Genomic DNA, 24,876 nt, shown 5'->3' with positions numbered 1-24,876 from the left:
CGGACACACAGGTTGGGAGAACAATACACACTGGGGCCTGTCGGAGGGTGAGGAGTGGGAGGAGGGAGAGCATCAGAAAGAATAGCTAGTGGAAACTGGGCTTAATATCTGGGTGATGGGATTATCTGTGTAGCAAACTACCATGGTAGCCGAGTTTCCACTACATCTGCATATCCTGCACATGCACCCCTCAACTTAAAGGTTGGAAATTAAAAAAAAATTTTTTTTTTTAAATGTCATAGATGAAAAGGCAGCAAGGAGGCTACCTGTAGGTCCCACTGTAATCTTATTACAGCCAACAGACTGCAATCCAAACTTGGAATATTAGGGATCTTTTTAGGATTACAAACTGGTACCATATTATGGAATTTATTATCTTTTAAGATTTAAAAAAGTGATGCTGGACTTACGTACAAGGTATGCCAACAGCTGAGTTCTTGTCACCCATACTTCTCTCAGTAGTTATAATCAAATAGTATCAGAACTTCCAGCAATCTTGGCAAATGGGGTAAATGAACAGAGAAAACAAGATGAGGGTGATTTCCACCCATCAGAAGCTGCTTAAAAGCAGAGCAGATTAGGGAAAACTGTCCTTAGAGTAGAGTTATTGACAGAAGTTAGTGGGTCGAGCGTAGGCTTATATGAAGAATGTTAAGTAAAAACATGATTTTAAAAGAGACTAGATAACCTCATCCTTTTATGGCACATGATAAAGTATTTTAAACTAATTTTGACCTTATCAAAGTGATATTTCTGTTTTAACATACCTTTGATCTGTAGCTTGCTGTTCTCGAAGTTGAAGAAGAGATAATTCAATTTCATTTTCTTTTCTCCTCAACTGAGTTTTCAGGATCTCAGCCAAGTGCTCTAACTCTTCTATCTGGCCTCTTTGTGACTGAATAACATTTTCTCTGAAATAAAGAGCCTTTGTAAGAATTTGCAGTTTGAGGAAAATTTTGTAGTACTTAAGATCAGTGCAAAGAAAGTTCTTCATGAAAAGGAGCAAGCAGAAGTTAAAAAATTTAGCCTAAGTGCCTCTTCACACAGTGAAATAGTAGCAGATTAAATGTGATGATTTGGAAATACATATGGAACAATGCAAGATACTGCTTTTTACAAGTTAATGTCCCATGCAACGAGTTGGACTTTGGTTTGATTCAATTAAGTAAGTATTTATTGCGGAGTACACCTACTATGTACTTCACAATCTGGTCTTCAGATTATTTATATATATATATGCCTTTGTTCTTTCATATATGCACATCTGCTTATAACACCCAAATTAACACTTCAGAGAGATGTGGCAGGAAATTTGCCAAACATAACTTAGTGGTCTCTGGCATGCATTTAAAGCTATCATGTCCGACAGCATCATACTGTAACGTATACAGCATACTGTATCATATATCATACAGCATCATATATGACAGCATCATACTATAATGAGCCTCAGGACCTGGTATAAACCTTGGCTTTTCAGGTGATTATGAAGTAACAAAATTATGTTTAGTCTTTTATTCTCCTGCAGGCTAATCATTACTGTAACTACTATTTAAAATATTCAAAAGAAAACATTTTAAGACCACATTATTCCTAAGCAACTATTTTAAGTATGATACTGTGGGCCATGTTTTCTTTTCTCATTAAGTATTGTTACTTGTTGATGATCCAGGTGAAGGCTTATAGTTAAAAGTGGAACCTTACCTTCATTTGTGTGACTCAGAGACACTGAAATCATGAGGCTTTGATAAACTAGAAAAGTAAGCTAAATGTAGCAGAAGTCACTTTTTGAAACCATAATATGATGAAGAATGCAGTACCATAGAATCATAGGGAAACAAAATCTGAAATCCATATGTATCTGATAACTCCAAACTTTTATGCCACTCCCCAATTCTTTTTAAGTAGGAAAAGGGTTAATTGATTCAGGATCTAAAAAAATTACTTGTGATTTTCTGGGAATAAAAATGTTGCCCTAAATCTTACACCATTCTAACTGACTGGACTTTATGCCATTCCTTTGAGGGTAAAATTATAATAAAGAAGACTATTCTATAAATCCTTCCATTGATTCAGCTGGATTAAGCTGTTCATTTTCCTGAAAACATGTTATATAATATCTGTTGTTACCCTACAGAATATAGCTGTATTTTATTGTAGCAAATTGTTTACATACAACTCAGTTTGGTTTAAAATCAAGGAAAGGGAAGGATAAAAAAAAAAAGACACGATCAATAACCAAAGTTCTCAAATGACCACAAAAAAGAACACATACAAATTTCTTATTTCTCCTCTGGCTTCTTCAAGTAAACTGTTGCCACATTTTGTAAACATAGGATGTGGAGTTTCAGCTACATCTGCATCTTGGAATTTTATACCTAAAAAGAAAGCAATAAAGTATGATTATAGAAGTGAAGTTAGAAAAGATGGATCTTTGATTTGCTATAAGGATATTTTATAATATAATAAAATCTCGTATTATTAAGAGGTATGTATTCTACAGTACACAGAATTAGAAATACACTGCCAAAGGGAATATGTGATCTCAGCCACCAGTAGGCATTAAATAAAACACAGCAGCAAGTATTGCTCATTTTACAAATCTACTGTAGAAATCAAATTACCTAGAAATAATTTTATTCAACTTAAGATTTAGACTTCTGTAGTAATTTCTGAAAAAATCAGAGTCTTCAAGTTTTTACAATGTCAACTAAAGTATGAATGAAAATAGGTCATAAAAACTTGATTCTTTCCCCCAGTGTTTGTGATAAAGGTTTTTTTTTTTAATTTTTAGATTACTCATTCATATTCCTTGCCCTTAAGTGTTTAAGTAAAAATGTTTTCTGTATTTTGATTTATTCCAACCCAATAAGAAAATCCCTATTTACAAAAAGGTACTTTGAGAATGGATCATCAATAGAATTTCTTTAAATAAAACATTGCCCTGCTGCACTTAAAATATAACTTTTCTTATAGAAATAATTATGTATGATTTTACAAAGAAAGTCCCATTGTTACAAATAAGCCATATTCTTAATTATGTGAGTTATTTTACATTTATATAGAATAACTAAATATTAGAGTTTAAGTTAGATAAAGCATGACAGATGATTAAGATTTTTAAATGGAGAACAAAACAAATTTATTCTCTTTAGAAAAGTTAACTTTTTAAAAGTGAGATTTAATTGCTCTGCATATTCTCAGTAAAGAGAAAATTTTAAAAAAAGAAAAAAAGAATTTTAATTAGAATAATGGAACTATTACTTGCTGTTTCTAAACTAGTCAATATCTATTGCTGTAATCCTGAAGAATAGAAAAGGCTCTAAAACATCAAAATAGTTTACTGTGTTAGAATTTGCCAATCATATTATTTTGGCAGTAATGCTAATTCTTATGCTTTTCCTACATACATCATGAAAAAATTCATTACTAGTGGAAATTAAAAAATACTCAAAACATGTCTTAAAACTTAGTCTAATAGTGATTTGCCAATGGCTCTGTGTGTGTGTGTGTGTGTGTGTGAGTGTGTATGTATAGTTTACCTTTTAAAGACTGATACATAATATTGTACATATCGGTGGGGTACACGTGGTATTTTGATATATGCGTACAATGTGTAATGATCAAATCAGGGCATTTAGGATATCCATCACTTGATCATTTATCGTTTGTGTTGGGAATATTTTAAATCTCTTCTGATTATTTTGAAATACTCAGTATGCTGTTGTTGTACTATAAAATACTATACCTTATTCTTACTTATTCTATGTATGTGCCCATTAACCAACGTCTTTTCATCCTCACCAGCGCCCCACACTCTTCCCAGCCTCTAATAACTATCATTCTACTCTCTACCAATGGTTACATTTTAAAACCTTTGCTGTACAAAAATATTTGTTCCATTGGTTCCTCACAGTAAGTATAGTTTCTATATTACATTGATCACACATTTAGCCAGTGCTTTCCAGCCTTTATCCTGACAAGGTACAAATAGGAAACAATAGCATTTGTACAGCAGCTTGATGGTCAAGACTGCTGGTGGCCATAGAGGGGCTCTGGAGTTCTTAGCCAGCCATCCCAGGCTGAGATATTTTCCTGACAAGTCTGGCCTGTCTCAGCCTCAGAGGCAGTCCCGAAGAGCCTGTTAAGGTGTCAGTTTTGTTCCTGGACATCCCTGAAGGACAGTAGTGAAAAAAAAAAAGAAAAAAAAAAAAGGTGTCAGTTTTGGTAGGGATGCTTCAGGTTTACTTATAAAGACTTTGATTAAGAAAAGTATTCATCACTACTTCATGCTTTGTGTCACTTCCATGTCCTGAACTCTCTCCTGAACAGTAAGGAAGCTCTGAATCACTAAGAGAATACAAATGTAAGGAGAAATTTAAGCTATATAGTCATGTTTTTAAAAGCTCTGCTGCTCGGTGGCTCTTAATTTCGCTAGAGAGAGAAACTTCTAGCAAACTCTCCTGTCTGAACAGCAATTAATAGCACTAGATTAGCTTGCCATTTTAATTGACATTGACAATATTATGATTGTATCAAAGAGACAGTCAAAAATTATTTTTCTCTTCCTAAAGACACTTAAAGGCATGAGTAATACAGAAATAAAACTTTGTGGGTTTTTTTGTGTTCAACAATCTAATAAGACTTCAGTTTAGATTTAAAGTAAAATCTGGGCATTACAGACTTATTTATTTTTAGAGACAGTGTCTCACTATGCTGCCCGGGCTGGACTCAGACTCTTGGGCTCAAGTGATCCTCCCACTTCAGCTTCTTGATGACTTTAGGGATATGTCATTGTGCCTAGCTTGAACGTTATTTTTATTTAGTATAAAAGATCTTGCAGACTTTAGAGATCATCTTGCTCAGTTCCAGTTCCAGATGACAAAACTAAGGCTCAGAGAGGATAAGCCACTTTAAAGGTAAAATATATTATTGTGAGAGCTACCATCTCCTGATGTCTTAGCTAAGCTGGATTATTATCACTCCATTTTATAGATGGGGAAAATGACGCTGAGGTCAGTATTCTCTTCCACATAAAAAAGTTAATCAGTGGCAGAATGTACTTTCTGATTTATAATTCATTATGCTACTTTAGTTGTATTCAGAGTCTACTGCCAATCTCACATAGCTAGGAGTAGCCAAGCCCTTTCATCCTGCAGCTGCCTCCTGCCTTTGTGGAGGCCTTATTGACTTCAAAGGAACTCTTATCTAGGGAACAGATAGTGTTAACATTTTGGCTTGGAGAGCAAACTACAACAAATTTTTCTCCCTTTCGGTTAGCAGTGGTTTTTTTTTCCTCCTCAAAGAACTGAAACTAAAGTTTTACATGATACTTTACATCCCTAAAAATCTTTGGTCTTTATGTAAGGTATATTTCAAACAAAAGTCAATTAGAGCTAAAACCTTATTTCCTTTCCTAATAGTTGAAATCTTAAAAATGTTACTTAAGGTATTTATTGACTTGTGGTTCCATTATAACAAAGCTTCTCTTTGGGTGAAGAGAATTGAAAATTTTTATTAGAAATATTTATGTTCTATATTGAGTCTTGGCTACACAACTGAATTATTTTGCAGCCTGTGTACATTTTAGGTTATTAATTTTTAAAGTGAAGAAAGAGATTGGCCTATGATCATTTTTAGCAATGGAAGAAACCTTTACTGTCACTTGTTTCAATCCTTTTACTTTATATGTAAAGAAAACTCAGGGTCAGAGCGATTAGGAGACTTGTCCAAGGTCACCGGCCAGTAAGTGGAGAAATAAGTACCCAACTTTTTAAACCCCTGGTTATATGCACATCCCACTATCATGCTACTGCCATACAACAAGAAAGATTTCAACACTTTTGCAAATTTTCGAAAAGGTCTTTGGATGAAAAACTTAAATGTGATCATTCAGTACAGTAAGTGTGGTCATATGTAAGCAAACTAGCTGTTTTCCCCACCCACCTGTGTACAGTGTGTTTCACACCAACCAGAACTCTATTCAACTCATTTACTTAATTTCATACATGTCTCTTACATCAAGGTTAGTAGAATGTTTTTACTAAACACACTGGAGACTGATCTAATAATTCTTATATTATCTTCACTGACAATACCATTCTATCAAAGAGAAAGTAAAAAATTATTTTTCTCTTCCTAAAGACACTTAAGAGCACCAACAGTATAGAAGTAAAACTTTGTGGGGTTTTTTTTTGCGCGTTAAATAGTCTCATAAGACTTCGGTTTAGAATTAATATAAGCTTTGTTTTACCTTTCCTGGGGCATTCCTGAAAGCCTGCATTTTCATTTGCTTTTCTACGCCCAGTGTTAATGCGAGATTGTACATTATTGTATGGAGTTTGCCTGTAACCCTGGATTTGAAGTTGCTGTTTGGCTGAAATTAGTCTGTGTTTGAGGGCTTCATTTTGTCTTTCAAGCTCATGGACTTTCTCTTGCAGCTGCTCAATCATTTCTTCCATTTCCACATCTCGTCCCAGCCGCTTGGGGCCGCCACCAACCCGCTCATATCTTTTCTTGTCATTAACTAGCCGTATTAACTTGGTGGCCATTCTGGGGAAATAATAAAAAGATGAAAAGGAATGTGAGAAGTCAGCATAAAATGCATTCTGTTGAAAGGAACATAATCACTGTGAAGACTTCAGTGCAGAACCTGAATAATAAATTTCAGGTTTTGATGTAACTATTACTGCCTGTGAAGAATCCTTTGATGATAATTGAAACCACTGGGCAACAATCTGCTTTATAGCACTGACAAATAACAGTTTCCTAAGGCTTATCATTTAAGGTTAGTAAAGAGAGGACACATATTTACTCCATATGTTCCTGAAATGCAATTTTTAACGCATGACCTTATATAGGAATGCTGTATGCACTTAAATGTAGTTACAGATTGTGGATGTGGTGGGTTATATCTGCAATCCACAGTAAGTTAAAACTTTTGAGAAGTGTGTTAAGACTGTGCAGCATTTAGGTAATATATTGTTTTCAGTTTCTCTAGGATTAAGACACACTATAAATATAAAAATGTTAGAATGCATAAATGCACACATATAAAGCCCAATGAAAAATTCAAAAGAAACCAAAATGCACCAATAAATGTTGCTTAGTGCTCAAGAAACACTTGTGTTCAATGGTAAAAAATAATTAGATGCAAAAGTGTCGTTTTAATGCTATCCTTAAATTTAGACACAAATTGTGCTTTTGACATCTCAGGAGTTTATATCTTTGATTCTTCTAAGTTTTGATAAAAACTGGTTAGACAGAACAAAAGACAGAAAGGGCACATGGAGGTGATGTAATATACACGTACGGAAAACATGCCTGACAGTGAATGGAAAAATCTTGGCAGGACAAGAAAGAAAAGGTGGCTTTGATGAGAGACACAAGTTCAAGACTTTACAAAATTGGTCGCACATCTTCAATAGCTGATTCTAGTTTATAGTGAATCTATTTTTATAAAGACCCAGACAGGAGATTGAAAATAAAAACACACTTCATTTTTCTTTAAATGGGGTTTGCTTTATTTTAGCATGGTTATGGACAGAAGCTTTTACTTAAGGGAACAAAAGTGAAATAGAAAAATCCTTAATAGCTTTGGGATGTCATAGCACAACCTTTTTTCTGCCCTAAGCAGAGTCCGCTGTAAATGCGGTAGTAATACATGTCTATCTACACTTCTGGCTACTCGGCCTACAGCATGTGGCATCAGGGAGAGCTATGCATAATATAATCAGTTAAGATTGTTTTCTCCTTCCCTTGAGGCACATCCATTAAGCATGCTTTATAAAGGATACAGGATAATAAAAACCAAGATCCAAGAGTACCGCAAACACTCTAGTAAAATAATCAATGGATTAGTTCCTTTTTCACCTAATTCCGAGAATGATATATCGCTGGGAAATTTGGCCAGGTATCACAGTTCAACAAGGCCATATTCTCTACCTGGTCCTTTAATGAGTTTAGGGTCCTAAGCCCCATCCAATGGCCTATGCATAAAAATAGGGTCACCATAAGAATGAGATGTCAACTTAAATATCTGAATTATCTGTTACGGAGAGACTTTCACACAGAGATATAGATTACATTCAAAAGAAAGACACAGATTTAATATAAAAAGGCAGTTAATGACTAGAGGAAAATAATGACCCTAATTTTTAAGGCAGGAAAAGCACATCAATAGAGTACCTTTAAATTTTTCAAATGATGTTCAAATAAACTTTGTCAAGAAACATGATTGCATCTGTTCGTCTAGTAATAGCCATACATTCCATTTGTTGGATTTGATTATTTTATCACATGAATGAGTCATAAGTGATCTGGCAAAGTCTGAGTGCTTACTTCAAAAGGTAGTTTTGGCTAGACGTGGTGGCTCACGCCTATAATCCCAGCATTTTGGGAGGCCAAGGTGGGCAAATCACCTGAAGTCAGGAGTTCGTTCGAGACCAGCCTGGCAAACATGGTGAAACCCTGTTTCTACTAAAATATAAAAGTTAGCCAGGTATGGTGGTGGGCGCCTATGATCCCAGCTATTCAAGAGGCTGAGGCAGGAGAGTTGCTTGAACCCAGGAGGTGGAGTTTGCAGTGAGCCAAGATCCAGCCACTGTACTCTAGCCTGGGTGACAGAGTGAAACTCCCTCTTAATAAATAAATAAATAAATAAAATTTTAAAAAAGGTAGCCTATGAAATCTACATTTATAGAAAATAATACTATTTACTTCTTTTTTTTTTTCTTTTCTTTTTTTTTTAGATACAGTTTTGCTCTTGTTGCCCAAGCTGTAGTGCAATGGTACAATCTCGGCTCACTTAGTGTGCAACCATGCCCAGCTAACTTTTTGTATTTTTAGTAGAAACGGGGTTTCACCATGTTAGCCAGGCTGGTCTTGAACTCCTGACCTCAGGTGATCTGCCTGCCTGGGCCTCCCAAAGTGCTGGGATTACCAACATGAGCCACCACGCCCGGCCTATTTAACTTCTTAAGGATAAATTTAAAGACAGTTCTACCCATGTATCTAGGTCACGGTTAGTGGTATGAGATTGAGAGGAATTCAGAGCTTTTGGGTCATACTGTTCATTGGATCATTACTCTCACAGTTAAGTAAAATAAACTTCCAGGAGGTTAAATGGCTTGACCATATCATAAGCTAGTGGCAGACAGATAAAAGAATGCCACTTGATTCCTTGCTCAGTCCTCTTCCCATTAAACTACATGGCTCATTATTGGTGTTTATTTTCTGGCTATGACAAATTACTAACGAGGTCATGGAGGCTTATAAAGAAAAAAACTGTTAGGTGGTCATAGTAGACTACATGCCTCATTCTGATTGGCTGATGTGTGTGTGAGATATTGGTCAGAATAGGAATCAGGCAAGTCAGTCACAAGTCTTGAAAACAGCCATCATCATGACTTAAAACCCAACTCAAAGTAAATGGTCTGCACATAGCAGGTCAGTGGGTTGCCAAAGTCCACAGAGCAGAAGCTGAACTGGAACCACCTCCCTAGGATAGATTCTAAGCAGAAAAATCCTATTTTCATTCTTCAATGGCCGTCTCACCTTTTCTTTGAACCTGGAACATAAATATAAATACAGACCTGCCCATGGTTATACATCTGAACATACTTCGTTTTTAATGCTGTCCCTTCAGAAGACAGGCACAGCATTTCTGAATAAAAAAGAATGAAAGAGTATCTACCCTTAGGAAATCATTTTTGCCAAAATTTTTTACACACAAATCAAAAGTGACAATACTGTTTCTTCAGAAACAGTAGAGATTCTTTGAAATCAATATAGAATCTAGTCTAACCCAAGCAAAGTTAAATATGTTCCAGAAACTGAAGCGATGTTTTCATTAGTAAACCCCAAATCTTAAGGGAACATGCCTTCTAACAAATTAGAATAGTTAGTTACTTTTTAAAACTTTCATTTTAAAATCAAGACATTTAAAAAACAAATGCTTTGGCCATTTGCTTATTAAACTATAAATATTAAACCAAGTTATTTATAGATATGATATACTCCTGTTACTTTTAGCTATTAGCTTTTCTCTTTTAAATGGTAAATTCAGACATAATAAACACTTACAATCTTTTTCGTTTACTATTCTAGTTTGCAAGATTTTCCATTTTTAAAAATTGTATTTATTTACATCCTGCTTTATTCCAAACAAGATTCAAGGTGGGGTTTTCAATTAAGTTTATAAAATACCATACCCTCCAAGTTTTACTGAGTCAAGAAGAGAAGCTAAAAGCTTTTTATCGTAACCTTTTAATTTTATCCTCCTGCTTGCGGGCATGCTGTTTAAGTAAAATGTTCTCATCATGCAAACGCAAAAATCTGTCTTCCAGTTCTTCACGACTGACACGTGACACTGCCTGGCGAGACTTCATTGTTGTCCGTGTTGTTGAAATTTCTGCAAAAATGCCAAGATAATTAATTGTGGGGTTACTTAAAATAGTCTCTAAAAACTCTTGATATTAATACAATCTCTGATGCACTCATCTTAGATTTTTTTCCTTTGTGACCTACAATTAAGATTGCTTTAGAAAATGTTATAGTGTTGTTTACATCAATTATTTAAGGTGAGAATAAAAATATTTGCTATTAATACATTACATATAGTATTAGGAATTTAGAACAATAATTTTCATTCAAAAATGTATTCAAGTAGGCATTCTTAAAGAATGTAAGGGCAGCTGCAGTGGCTCAGGCCTGTACTCCCAGCACTATGGGAGGCTGAGGCGGGCGGATAAAGAGGTCAGGAGTCACAGCCTGGCCAACACGGTGAAACCTCATCTCTACTAAAGACACAAAAAATTAGCTGGGCGTGGTGGTACACGCCTGTTATCCCAGATACTTGGGAGGCTGAGGCAGGAGAATTGCTTGAACCCGGGAGGCGGAGGTTGCAGTGAGCCGAGATCGTGCCATTGCACTCCAGCCTGGGTGATAGGGCAAGACTCCGTCTCAAAACAAACAAACAGACAAACAACAAAAATACCCAAGACTATAAGATGGAATTCTGATTCAATAAAGACTTTTGAACGTACATGCTGAATGCTGTGACAACTAAAAGAGTATCTGAAAGTTATTTATTTTTTAATTTATTTTACAAAGGCAAGAGTAAGAGTAATTTGGTAAACACAATATGATTAAGGCATTTTTCTAAGCTATGGGTATTTTAGAAAACAAACTATAAAAGTTGTAAGACCAAAGAGAAAACACCCCTGAAATTTAAAAATTATCATTTAAAAGTTTCACAATTAATTTCTCTATATACTACCTGACATAATTTTTAAGAATGCTTATATTCTTTAGCATGTGTATGTATCTGTTTGCAGATGTTTAAATTTGGTATTTTCCATACCATTGTGAAGTAGGTCAATTTTCAACAATTCTCCAATAGAAACAAACAAAAAAAAAACTGATAGAGGCTAAGGTCCTGTGATAGTTTACTGAAGACAAGAATTGAAATTATACAATATCAAAACCCAATAAATTGTTTTGTACACCTAAAACTTATTTATATTTTAATACTTGATGCTCCCTGAATGTTCTCTAAAGCAAAGCTGAGACACAGTTTTTACTTTTAACAATAAAATCTGTGTAGCCAAAAATTTGCCAGGCTTGGTGGCACACACCTGTAGACCCAGCTATAGATGGAGCTTAGGCAGGAGAATTGCTTAAACCCAGGAGGCGGAGGTTGCAGTGAGTGGAGACTGTGCCACTGCACTCCAGCCTGGGCAACACAGCCAGACTCCATCTCAAAAAAAAAAAAAAAATCTGTGTAGCCAAACTTTATTTTTTTAAATAAACAATACTCTGACCACTTTTCTGAAGTTTTCACAAGTGGCCATTTATACCGGTCTGACTAAAAAGTATATGTAGATTCCTGAGTGGAATGTATCTTAAATCCCTAGCCTATTCAGGATAGAGGGGAATTTTACATCTTCTAAGAGTTGTTGATAATTGATACATGCATGCCAACATAGCTGATACACTCTACACACAAAGATAAACACAGTTCTTTATTCTAAATTGTTCTTTAAAGTAGTGTTTTTCTTTCTCAATTTGAAAGTGCTTTTTAGCTCTACAGCAACTTAGTGACAAAAGAATAAAGAAAACTTTTAATCCATATTAATTTGATACAAAAGTCACTATCATGTGAGATATTCTACTTAAAAGGCAGAACGTTTAAAATATGGCCTTTCCTCCCATATAAAATTTAATCATAAAGAAATGTTTTAATACTGAATGTAATTTAAACCAGGCAATTCAGTTTGGAGGCTTGATACTCTCTATGTAGTTTCTACGGATGTGAGGAATTTTAAAAAGATGATTTATGTTAATTCTTTATCAGAACAGAGGGGAGACTGTACATTTTCTATGAGCTGTTGATAATGGATGCATGTAGTAAAATGCCATATGTGTTCTAAACCCTCCATCTTTTTGTTTAGTCCAATCAAGGACTATATAGTTACTTAAATGATTTGGTTTGTGAGTATCAGAAATACTTTAAATTAAAAGTAAAGAAGTCAGTGATCAAAGTTCATAACTGTAATAAATAACAGCTGGCCATACCTTGTAACCCTCCCATTCCAAAGAGGTTTAGACCTATGTCTTTCACAGGCAAGTCTCCTGCAGTCTCATCAGTTGGACCAGACATGGCCTAGCTGTGGAGAAAAGAAAATGCAAACTCTTTCCAAGTTATTACATTAACTACGCAATGGAATGAAGCAAATAAAATGAAAAAGGGACTAGAACTTTAATGGGCATCTTATTGTCCACATGTGCTGCCTGAACATGAAAGCTTCTATTCTAAAAGTACTACTACATTCAATTATGGAGATAGTGTTCCTTTCAACAGTGTATTTCGTATAATTTGCTTAGGAAATGAGGTAAGATTATCATTTAAGAAATACCTCTTCTCTCTCCCCAGCCTCCAAAAGGAAGCAGGTATCTCGCAAAAAACTCAGGTCAGGAACTTGATTCAAATGGTTGCCCTATCATTAACGAATTGGTCAAGCCACTTAACTTCTCTTCAGTCCCTCAGTTTAAAAAATGGAGAAAATAATACCTATCTCAGAGAGTTATTCTAATGGTAAATGAGATGAGTAAATTAAAAGCACTGAGCACATGTGGCTGGGATGTCAATATTACTTAAATATTAATTGTGTAATTGATGCACAAATGAGTGGGCAGTTCCAAGTTTTGTAAAAGAGGTTTCGTTGAGTAAATTTACCAACTGGGTTTGTTTTTTGTGGGTCCTGCTTTTGTTGCTGTGGGGTTTAGGTCCTGCCCAGGTTTAACTACCTTAACATACAGGCTGTCTAGCTAATTCTGGTATTTTTATAGTTTCTATTATTTTGTATTTTTATTTTTTTTGAGATGGAGTCTCGCTCTATCGCCAGGCTGGAATGTAATGGCGTGGCCTTGGCTCACTGCAACCTCTGCCTCCCAGGTTCAAGCAATTCTCCTGCCTCAGCCTCCAGAGTAGGTGGGACTACAGGCCCACGACACCATGCTCAGCTAATTTTTGTATTTTTAGTAGATACGGGGTTTCACTATGGTGGCCAAGATGGTTTTGATCTCCTGACCTCGTGATCCGCTCATCTCGGCCTCCCAAAGTGCTGGGATTACAGGTGTGAACCACCACGCCCAGCCTATAGTTTCTATTCTTTACAGAAATGCAGCAACTTTATTTTGTATGTGGATGTGAGTGGTCCACACAATATCTATTTTGTAAAAAAAAAAAAAGGATTTTATATTTTCACTTCAATCTACCCAGTAAGCTAAAGGCACACTGTGAATGAAGGTACACTAAAGGGCAGAGTTCTTAAGCTCTAGGATATCGGTTCTAGAATGTGAAGACCAAGACAGTAGCAAGCTTTATTGTCTTGTTCAGTTCTGTATTCTTGGAGGCTAGCACAGGACTTGGCACATTCTGAGAGCAGGCATTCAAATGGCTGTTGAATGAATGAATGGGGTCTGTGGGGTCTGTGAACCTAGAGATCATTTACCGAATTTTATATGTATATATGCAATATCTTTTAAAGACAGTTCACAACTTTTATTGTAACTCACAAACGGTGGAGAACCATTCATTGCTTTTTGCTATTACATAAACAGCTAACAGACAAATCCTTGGGGGATCATCTACTTCTTTTGGAAATACTGCTACAGAAAAGGTCAATTTTTAGGATCCTGTTGACACACAAGCCCATGTGTGAAAACGAGTAGTTTTCCATGACAGAGTTAAGGTCACTTTAAAAATAATGAGAATAATGATGATGATGATGATGATGACGGTGTTAACATTCACTAAATACTTATTGTGTGCCAGGTAGTGTTCTAAGTGCTCTGCTTATGCGAATTAATGAAGTGTCTCACCATTTCCTTGTGAGGTTGTTACTCAAACAATTCCTGCTTTACAAATGAGGAAGCTGAGACACAGATTAGTTAACTCACTTAAGGTAGCAGTTAGAAGTATTAACAGTTGTGTCTGGTGATATTTTTGGTTGTCACAACAAGGAAGGGGGATGCTACTGGCATCTAGTGAGTAGAGGCCAGGGATGACGTAAAATATCTAACAGTGTTTAGGAGAATAACAAATCCAGCCCAAAGTGTTAATAATAATGTGGAAACTGAGTAACCCTGCACAATACTGCAATGCCTCTCCAGCACCATCTCATGTTATCCCTCTTTGCTCACTATGTTCCACCTACACTGTTCTTTCACTTTCCTTAACCCCCTATACCCTTGTCTTGCTCAAGGCCTTTGTATTAACTGGCTCCTCAATCTTTGGAGCTCAGCTCACTTCCTCAGACAGACTTTCCCTGATCATCCTATGTTAGAGTCGTCTTCCTTAGATTTCTTCACTGTTTATTTCTTTTCTTTTCTTTTCTCTCTCTCTCTTTCTTTCTTTGGCAGGGTGTTGCTCTGTTGCCTGGGCTGGCCTCGAATTCACGGGTTCAAGTGATCCTCCCACCTCAGCCTCCCAAGTGGCTGGAACTACAGGTTCATGCCACCAGGCCTGGCTTGTTTCTCTTGTATCAACTGCCTCTATGTGAAATTATAAGATAACATTATTGTTTGTCTCCACTAAAAAAGTATAAACACCTCGACACGGGTATTAGTCTTGTTCACAGCTGTTCAGGAACAGTGTCTGGTACATGGTGGTAACTAACATTGATATATATTGAATGATTGGTTGGGCGTGGTGGCTCACACCTGTAATCCCAGTATTTTGCAAGGCCAAAAAAGAAAAAGAAAAAAAATTATTGAATGAATACATGGATACCAGGCACTGAGATTAAAATGGCAAACAAAGTCCCCCCCTCTATAAAACCAGCAAATTATGGAAGTAATCAAATGATAAACAACTAATATACAATTAAGCAAACAACAGGCCACTCAGGAGGTTTAGGGTCCACCAACCAACTCCTAATCCAGGGCAAATGAGCAAACTGTGTTAGGGATCTTCTACTTGCAGAATATGGATAGAGACGGCAATTAGCAGCATCAACTCTCACTTTCATGGCTGGGATATAACATTTCAAGTTGATCCCGAACCTTGGGATAAAGGGGCGGGCTGTGATTCAGGCCTGAGAATGTGGAGGTGTCTCGGGCTGGGCTGCTTTCACGAGAGCAGAACTCCAGGGCCTTCTCTAGGCCTCAGAGCGGACCCTAGGACCCTGACCCGCGCTGCATAGGGAGGGTCCGCAACCTCCACCCATCACCATCCTCCCTCATCCTCCCCGAGTACTCACCGCGCCACTGGTCCTTGCAGCTACCTACCGTTGCTATAGCGCCGACAGCGTGGCGGGCGGCTGGCCGAGAGGAGCACGGGAAAAACATGGTAGGCCCCCGTTGCCTCCTGGGAAATGTAGTTCTCTTTGGACTCCAGCCCGTCTGCTCGCAGGGTAGCGGACTACTCTCTCCCAGCTGTCGGCCCTGGGAAATTCTCCTGCTCCCAAACCCGAGGCGCTCGCGGGCGTCGCCGCCGTCCATCCTGGGAGTTGTAGTTTTCTCAGCTCTGAGGGAGAATGGCTCCAGGCGGGAGCAGGACGCTGAGAGAACTACATGCAGGAGGCGGGGTCCAGGGCGAGGGATCTACGTTGCTCGCTTGGCGAAGGCGGCTTTAGTGGCAGCATGAAGCGCACCCAGACCGCCGAGGAACGAGAGCGCGAAGCTAAGGTATGCTGGGCTCCTGGGGCCTGGGCTTCTTCGTGCGCTGGGAGCTAGGAACAGGGAACCTGAAGGGCTTGGTTTGATGGCGAGCGGATGTACGGTGTTAAGCTAAGGGGTGACAGGGCCTTGTCAGCAAGGGACCTGGAGACATTGGAGGGGGTGTTACAAATTCGTGCTGTTCAGGATGCAGGCCGAATCCTGTTGGATCGGCTCAAAAATGAGAAGCAAGACACCCATTTTCTTGTCGTTCTTCTGCACGTATTCCTGGGTTAAATTTGTAGCCATCCCTGTGCCTCAGTTTACCGGACTCTCAGATGACTGTGATCATACCAGCTGTGCTTTCTCATAATGGTCTCTGAGGACTGAATCGTGACTGAGATCGGCTTAGTGGAAATCGGCAGCCAGCTGTGTTTCTTTGAACAGTTGTTTCAGTCACCGGCTGATAGAGTTTGTGTCCTTTCAGCGCTGTGTATATGAATCTTTAACTACATTGCTTTTCTCCATCTTTAGTGTCCGTTTCCGGTAGTTGCCGTTCCATGGGATGACCATGGTAATGGCAGTAGCGATTTTAAAAAGCATTTATTGTGGGTCAGGCACTGTGTTAGGTACACAATATTGAAATTATTTCATATCATTGTCATAGCAAAGTAGATATACGGATGGAGTATAAACAACACCCTGCTTCGCAGGTGAAGAACTGAGGCCCAGAAGAATTGAGTGTTTTCCTTTCTCTCATTTCCAAAGTCAGATCCTGTTGATTTATCTATGTATATTGGGAATCTGTCCATTTTTTTCCATCAAGCTACTATTATCTTTTTAATGAACTGTTGGAATAGTCTCTTGATTGGCCTGTACTCACTCGACACCCTAACTTAACTCTTCTTCCACTTTCTCTTCCCTCCCCCAACAACCATTCTCTTCTGCACACCCTAGAGTAAGATCTTCCTGAAATGAAAATCTAATTATGTCCCTTTCCTGTGTCCTTACTCTGCCAACCACCTGTTTAAAAATATTCCATGGCTTTCTGTTGCTCTTAGGTTAAAGAAAAAACTTCACATTGCCTACAAGATCCTGCATGGTCTGGGCCCTACCTGCTTTCACAACCCCATTGGACTTGACACTCTACTGTCTGCCTGCCAGTCACTTCGGCCTACTTAAAAGTTACTCTTCCCTGTACTTCATCTGGCTACAGGGCCTTTGCACATGTTATTTGGTGCCTACTCTATGTTAAGCAAATATTGGCGATGAATATCAATGTTAAATAACGTAGACATAGAATTGTCTTGATTTAATAGAATTTCATCTTACAAGTGAGTCTGTTTTAGGGCAATGCACCTAAGGATTTAAAATATAAAATCTTCTCTCTATTGACCTGAGTTAGTGCAGTATTTCATAAGGTACCTGAACTCATGCTTGAGTCTGGATATGATGTGGATAATATGCTAAAGATAAGCCCAAAGAGTTCTGCTTTAGTTTACACAGTGCATAGAAACAAATGTCACCTCACGGTGTTGTGAATGATGTCTTTCTCATCTTTCAGGTTTATTTTTAAAGTAATTCATTTATTCTGTGAAGATTTATTGAGCACCTATTATTTGCCATGTGTTGAACTTATAATTTTGGCTAAAATAGAATCCCCGTGCCAAAGGAGCTCTTCCTTGATTGAAACCATAACCATTGCCTGTGAGGTAGTTATTAGTGTCATCCATATTTTAGAGATGTGGAAACTGAGACTTGTAGAAATTGTGACTTTCCCAAGGCTACTTGGTTACTAGGCGGAACTAGCGCTCTGAGCCAGGTCTTCTAACTCCAAATTCAAGGCTTTTTCCATTTTCTGCTTGTGAAACATGTTGAATTGGTAGAGCAAGTTGTCTTCCTTTTTTCTTTAAAAAATTTGCTTTTCATTTAAAATTTGTTTACTTAATATTATTGGGTAGAACAAAGTATAAGTAGTTGTTTTAAATGTAAAATGTCTAATGACTCATGAATTACTTTCTCTTTTTGTAATCAAGCTCATTGAGGTATAATTTACATACAGTCATTTGCAACCATTTTTAGTGTACAATTTGATGCCTTTTGACAAATTTATGTACCTGCAAAAACCACCACAATTGGCATAGCGAACATTTCTGTTCCCTCTTGTTAATTTGCGGTTAGTCTTTCCCTCCACCTTGGCCCCCAAGCCACCACTGATATGTTTTTTGTGTCTGTAGACGCATCTGTATTTTCTAGATTGCGTATAAATGGAAGCATACGGTATCTACTTCTGGGTCTTTTTTTCATGCCTCGTAATGATTTTTCTTTTAAATAGAGATGATGTCTTGCTATGTTGCCTGGAACATGGTCTGGAATTCCTGGGCTCAAAGTGTCCTCCCGCCTCTGCTACCCAATGTGCTGGCGATTATAGGCGTGAGCCACTGTGCCTGGCCAGCATAATGATTTTTGAGATTAATCCATGTTGTTGTATGTATCAATAGTTTGTTCCTTTTTGTTGCGGATTAGTGGTCCACTGTATGGATATACCATATGTTGTTTATTCATGCACTTGTTGCTAGACATTTGGGTTGTTTCTGGTTTTGGACTCATGAAAAAAGCTGCTATGACCATTGATGTATGAGTCTTTCCTAGGTCGGGTAATGCCCCAAATTTCTGTCGGGTAATGCCCCAAAATGGAATTGCTTAGTTATAGGGGAGTTCTTTGTTTAACCTTATGAATAAATTGCCAAACAGTTTTCCAAAGTGATTTGACCATTTGTTTTAGTTTCCTATGGCTGCTGCAACAAGTTACCACAAACTTGGTGGCTTTAAACAACAGAAATTTGTTCTCTTACAGTCTGGAGATCAGGCATTGAAATCAAGGTGTCAACAGGGTCACACTCCCTTTGAAGGACTTTAGGGAAAGCTCCTTCCTTGCTTCTTCCAGCTTCTGGTGGTCCCTAGTGTTCCTTGGCTTGTGGTAGCATCGCTTCATAAATTCTCTGCTTCCATCTTCTCATGGCCGCCTTCTCTCTGTTTCTGTGGCTCAAATCTCTCTCTTCTTTCTCTTCAAAGAATGTCAGTCATTGGATTAGGACCTATCCTAAATCTGGGATGATCTCGAGATCCTTGAGAGCCTCAACTTAATTACATTCGCAATGACACTTTTTCCAAATAAGGTAACATTCATACGGGCCAGGTTTTTGGATTTGGACATAAGTTTTTGGGGGACAATATTCAAATGCACTGCACCCTTTTATGTTCCTACCAACTGTTGGTGGGAATGTAAAATGAGAGTTCTGCTTGTTTCATATCATTGCAACACTTGATATTGTCAAGTCTTTTAAATTTTAGCCATTCTAGTAGATGTGCAGTGATGTTTGATTGTGATTTAATTTGCATTTCAGTGATGACTAATGAGGTTGTATATGTTTCTTTTTGTGAATCTTTATTGAAGTTTAATTTACATACCATAAAATTCACCTGTTTTAAGTGTACAACTCTATGGTTGGTAGCATATTTGCAGAGTTGTGTAACTATCACCACAGTCTTATTTTAGAACATTTCCATTCCAGAAAAAACTTTGTATCATTTGTAGTTATTTCTCAATTCTACTTCATCCCTAGGGAACCACGAATCTGCTCTTTTCTGTAGATTTACCTTTTGTGAACATTTTTGTATAGATGGACTCATACAATCTGTGGTCTTTTACGTTTGGCTTCTTTCACTCAGGATAACGTTTTTGAGGTTCATCTATGTTGTAGCATGTATCGATACTTGGTTACCTTTTATTACACAGTAGATAGAATTCCAGTGTCAGGCCGGTGGGTGGCTCACGCCTGTAATCCCAGCACTTTGGGAGGCCGAGGCGGGCGGATCACGAGGTCAAGAGATCGAGACCATCCTGGTCAACATGGTGAAACCCCGTCTCTACTAAAAATACAAAAAAATTAGCTGGGCACGGTGGCGCGTGCCTGTAATCCCAGCTACTCAGGAGGCTGAGGCAGGAGAATTGCCTGAACCCGGGAGGCGGAGGTTGCGGTGAGCCGAGATCGCGCCATTGCACTCCAGCCTGGGTAAAAAGAGTGAAACTCCGTCTCAAAGGAAAAAAAAAACAAAAAAACAAAAAAACAAAAATTAGCTGGGAGTGGTGGCCCACACCTGTAATTCTAGCTACTTGGAGGGCTGAGGCATGAGAAACACCTAACCCGGGAGGCAGAGGTTGCAGAGAGCCCAGACCATGCCACTGCTTTCCAGCCTGTGTGACAGAGTGAGACTCTTGTTTCCAAAGAAAGAAAAGAATTCCAGTGTCAGGATATACTATGTTTTGTTTATCAGTTCACCAGTTGATAGACATTTGATTTGTTTCTACCTTTAGACTGTTAAGAAAAATGCTACTGTGAACTTTTGCACACTAGTTTTTGTGTGGACATGTTTTCATTCCTCTTGAGTAGATACCTAGGAGTGGAATTACTGGTCATATGGTAAATCTATGTTTAACATTTTAAGAAGCTGACAAACTGTTTACTTGTGTGGCTACACCATTTTACATCCCCCAGCAGCCATTTTGAGAGTTACAATTTTGTCACATCCTTGGCAACATTTGTCATTGTCTGTCTTTTCTATTGTAACCATCATACCAGGTGAGAAGTGGTATCTCATTGTGGTTTGATTTGCATTTCTCTCATGGGTAATAATGTTACGCATTTTCTCATGTGCTTATTGGACATGCATAGATCTTCTTTTGTGAAGTATCTGTTTAAAATCTTTGCCCACTTTTTTTGTTGGATTGTTTGTGTTCTTATTATTAAGTTTCATGAATTATTTTCTAGGTATAAATTCTTTGTTTACTATGTGTGTTGCAAACATTATCTTCCTAAGTGTCTAGGTTACTTAACGGTTTTTAATCAAGATCCAGTTTATCAATGTTTATTCTTATGGTTCATGCTTTTTGTGTCATATCTATGCAATCTTTATTCCAAAGTCACAAAGATTTCTTGTTTGCTTTTTAAATTAAACTTTGTCATCCCCATAGTGGGTACTTAGTTTTTATTTTTCTTTTCTCTTTGAAATAACTTAGATTGTATTTTCTCCTTTGTGATTGCTTATGCTATAGACTTTTATGCTATTTCCAAGTCTGGAGGGTGAATAAGAAGGTTGGACCAAATAGCTTTCTACGATTAACATTTATTTAATTTGTGTTAAGCGTATGAGAGTACTATACTATATTCATGCATTTTTTAAATGAACTTTTCTTATAAGGCAAATAGTAGAACAGTCCAGATTAGTATTTGATGGTTTGAGTTAGAACTATGGCATCTACCATTTCCTTACTATTGGGATAGGGGAATCACACCCCATGCCTCAGTTTCTCCAGTCAGAAAATGAGGTTAAGAAAAGCTGCTTCTGTGGGTTGCTGTGAGGACCGAGTGTGACTGGGTCTAGCTACTGTCCCAGGAGTAGAGTAGCATGTCCTTGATTGAGTTTGGTTGCCTGAGGGGTCCTCTGCTGGGGTGGGACTGGCCCTATCCATTCTTTCCCAGATGTTATAATTTATTATTTTGAAATGATTAGAACTTATTAGAGAGCAAGAGTAGAACCTAGAGCTCTCATAGACTTGCTGTCCAGATTCACAGGTTAACATCTTTCTGTGTTCACTTTATTGCTCTCTCTCTTGCCGTGTATATCCATATAAACAATTATTTTTTTAATGAACCATTACAGAGTAAGTTGGAGACATCAGTCCCCTTTACCCCTAAATAGTTTGTATTTCCTAAGAACATGGACATTCTCTTACATACAAATATAAACACAGTCAATTGTTAATTTCAGAAAAAGTCAATGTTGATATAATGCCATTATGTAATCCAAAGTTCATATTCAAATTTTACTAATTGTCCTCATAATGAATTTTATAGCATCTTTTTCCTGGTCCAGGTTCCATTCTTGTATTATATTTTGGTAGAATGGCCCTGTATTTTTATTTGTCTTGTGTTTCCTTATGATTAGATTCAGATTTTGCATTTTTGGCATGTATATTTTTGAGGAAAGATGGTACCTCTACAGGTCACATATTTATAATCCGCATATCCATCCTCGCTGTAGGTAAATTTTATTTGGCCCAATGTTTGAACATTGTTTCAGAATTATTTTCTAATATTTAAAAGTCGAGGGATTTCACATAAAGATCTGGGTGTCTGATTCTCTTGAAAAACTAGAGTATCTGGTAACACTGGGCATGCATTTTCCTAACTAGAATTGAATAGTGGCTTCCCTTCTAGGTAGGAAATGTGCTTTGCATTTTGCTGTCATCCAGTTTTGGCCATTCAGTTGCAGCATACTGGTATAGTGTGGGACTTTAGACGCAGACTCCTGAAATTGAATTCTGCTCCCTCATTTACTTGAGCAAGCAATTTAACTTCTCTGAGCCTTCGTTTCCTCATCTATCAAATTGGAGTGATATTTGGCTGTGGTAGGGATTGAGATAGCACATAAAACATTGCTGGCCTACGGTAAAGATAAACATTGTTATTATCACCATTGTCTCATCATCATCATCACCACCATCACCACCACCTTCACTACTGCCTATCTGACCCCAGTAGATTTATAGCCTATATTCAGGACATTTATTCTGTAAACTGATGTTGAGTGTCTTCTCAAGTGGATTTTCTCAATTGGGGTTTCATTAACTTATTTTCCATGCAGCCAGAATGGCACTAGTTTTGTACCACCTTTCAGAAAATTGAGAATATAGTCACTCAAACCATTTTCTGTGTTCTGTGGTTTAGATAAGGAACCTGATTAAGTGTCGAGTAGTGTACTCAGCACAAGGGTAAAGATGGCAGACACAGTCCCATGGAACTGGCTGGCTGTCCATGGAAGGTAAATAAGTACCAACAGCAGAGTGGTGAGTTTTATCACGGGAGGACATGGTAGCAAAGAAATTCTAATATGGCCTAGAAGTCATGGAATTCCTTTCTTAGAAGATCTATTTAAAGGTGTACCCTTATGAGGCCTGGGATTCCTTAAGGGGTTTTTCAGAAATATTAAAACTGTTTTATTAGTCATGGAATTAAAAGCTATGGATGTTGAATTCCAAGTTAGCTTCAAAGATTCTTAAGCTGGCTTAGGTTATATCATATTTTAAACTATTAAAAATAGAACTAATTTAAGTTTATTATGGAAATGGCTATATACCTAAGAACATTTAATAATTTTGTTTAAGTAATGTACATTTTTATCAGTGAAGGAAAATATCCAGAATATATAACCTACTATTTTAAGTAACATGATTTAAAAACTCTTCTGCTTTTGGGGATAGTTGTCTTATCAACTTTAAATGATAAGGTTTATTGAGTTACAAAAATAATAACTTGGTCAAATGCAGTGGCTCACATCTGTAATCTCAATGCTTTGGGAGGCTGACGTGGAGGAGGCTCACTTGAGACCAGGGGTTCGAGGTTACAGTGAGCTGTGATTGTGCCACTGCACTCCAGCCTGGGCACCAGAGTGAGACCCTGTCTCTAAATAATAAGAACTATAACTCAACAAAAGAAAGTTTGTTATTTATGTTTGTACTCGCTAGATATTTTTACCTTATTTTATATTTCAAGTTTGGCATTTTATTGAGGTCCTGAGAAGATTCTTCTGGACTCTACTTTTTTTTATGGGGCATTGTAGATTATGTCACCAATTTATCTAAACTGAAGACTAAATATAGGACAGTTTTGGTTTTTCGGCCAAAGACCAGGGGACTTGAGAAATGAAAACCTCACCTGACACATTATACTCTCTGTGTTTTTTTTTCCTGCTTCCCCAAATCCATTATTATTTTTTGCATAATCTCTCCTTCAATATATGGGTAAGCCTTTCATCACTGTTCGGAGGTTCAATTGACTTCTGTAAATAGAAGAAGAGTTAGTATATTTGATCATAGTTTCGAAACGACTTTAAATACTGTATCTTACTTGAAAATTAACCAACAAAACCACTTAGTAACAGTGAATTCTTGTTACTTTCTGTTATTTCCAGGTCTGTTTCCTAACCCTCCTAGTATTTGAAAACTAAATTAGCCATTTAAAAAAAGTCTTAGACACTTGGAGCAAACAGTAGCTTCCTTGAAGATAGCATTTGTGTCTAATTCATTTTTTCATCTCTCCATTGTATCTGGCAGGATGTCTTCCACAAAGGAGACATTAATAAGTATCTGGTGCCTGTAATCCCAACACTTTGGGAGGCTGAGCCGGGCGGATCATGAGGTCAAGAGATCAAGACCATCCTGGCCAACATGGTGAAACCCTGTCTCTACTAAAAATACAAAAATTAGCTGGGCGTGGTGGTGTGCGCCTGTAGTCCCAGCTACTTGGGAGGCTGAGGCAGGAGAATTGCTTGAAACTGGGAGGCAGAAGTTGCAGTGAGCCAAGATTGCGCCACCGCACTCCAGCCTGGTGCCTGGCAACAGAACAACTCTGTCTCAAAAATAAAATAAAATAAAATAAAAATAAAAAATAAATATCTGGTGAAGAAAGATTAAATGGTTGAGAGCATCCAGCATCTGCTATATGATACATGTGACCCTTCATAATTATGATTCTGGATCCTTGGCTGCTAATGAGATTTATTGTGGCTGAGTTTAGTGATACAAATTTTGACATGTAGATTATAGTCTCCAAAAAAGTAGAGATCATGTGTTTTTTTTTTTTTTTTTTTTTT

At 37.5% G+C, this 24,876-nt stretch overlaps 2 protein-coding genes across 9 annotated transcripts in view; one reads left to right on the top strand and one right to left on the bottom strand.

Annotated features, from left to right (window-relative positions):
• Positions 1 to 16,020, bottom strand: part of RPGRIP1L (RPGRIP1 like) — a 99,179-nt gene extending 83,159 nt beyond the window's left edge. For 3 of the 8 annotated variants that reach the window (XM_037739103.1, XM_037739104.1, XM_037739109.1), the window contains exons 1-5: positions 15,765 to 16,020; positions 10,264 to 10,411; positions 6,254 to 6,552; positions 2,276 to 2,378; positions 768 to 911 (exon numbers count right to left, since the gene is read on the bottom strand). In XM_037739103.1, the coding sequence (XP_037595031.1) occupies positions 768 to 911; positions 2,276 to 2,378; positions 6,254 to 6,552; positions 10,264 to 10,411; positions 15,765 to 16,005 (935 nt within the window). In that variant the 5' untranslated portion in view covers positions 16,006 to 16,020. Of the gene's footprint in view, positions 1 to 767; positions 912 to 2,275; positions 2,379 to 6,253; positions 6,553 to 10,263; positions 10,412 to 12,576; positions 12,669 to 15,527 lie in introns of those variants that run through there. The other 5 variants (XM_037739105.1, XM_017530077.2, XM_037739106.1 and 2 more) reach the window with 4 other exon arrangements.
• The window catches only part of FTO (FTO alpha-ketoglutarate dependent dioxygenase), a 412,690-nt gene continuing 403,744 nt past the window's right edge, over positions 15,931 to 24,876 (top strand). The window contains exon 1 of the mRNA XM_017530086.2: positions 15,931 to 16,191. Within this exon, the coding sequence (XP_017385575.1) occupies positions 16,078 to 16,191 (114 nt within the window). The 5' untranslated portion in view covers positions 15,931 to 16,077. The remainder of the gene's footprint in view (positions 16,192 to 24,876) is intronic.

Source organism: Cebus imitator, unplaced genomic scaffold (genome assembly GCF_001604975.1).
Source record: "Cebus imitator isolate Cc_AM_T3 unplaced genomic scaffold, Cebus_imitator-1.0 Scaffold63, whole genome shotgun sequence".
Lineage (NCBI taxonomy): Eukaryota > Metazoa > Chordata > Mammalia > Primates > Cebidae > Cebus > Cebus imitator.
Note: the sequence above shows the minus strand (reverse complement) of the source record. Positions and strands in the feature narration are given on the sequence as shown.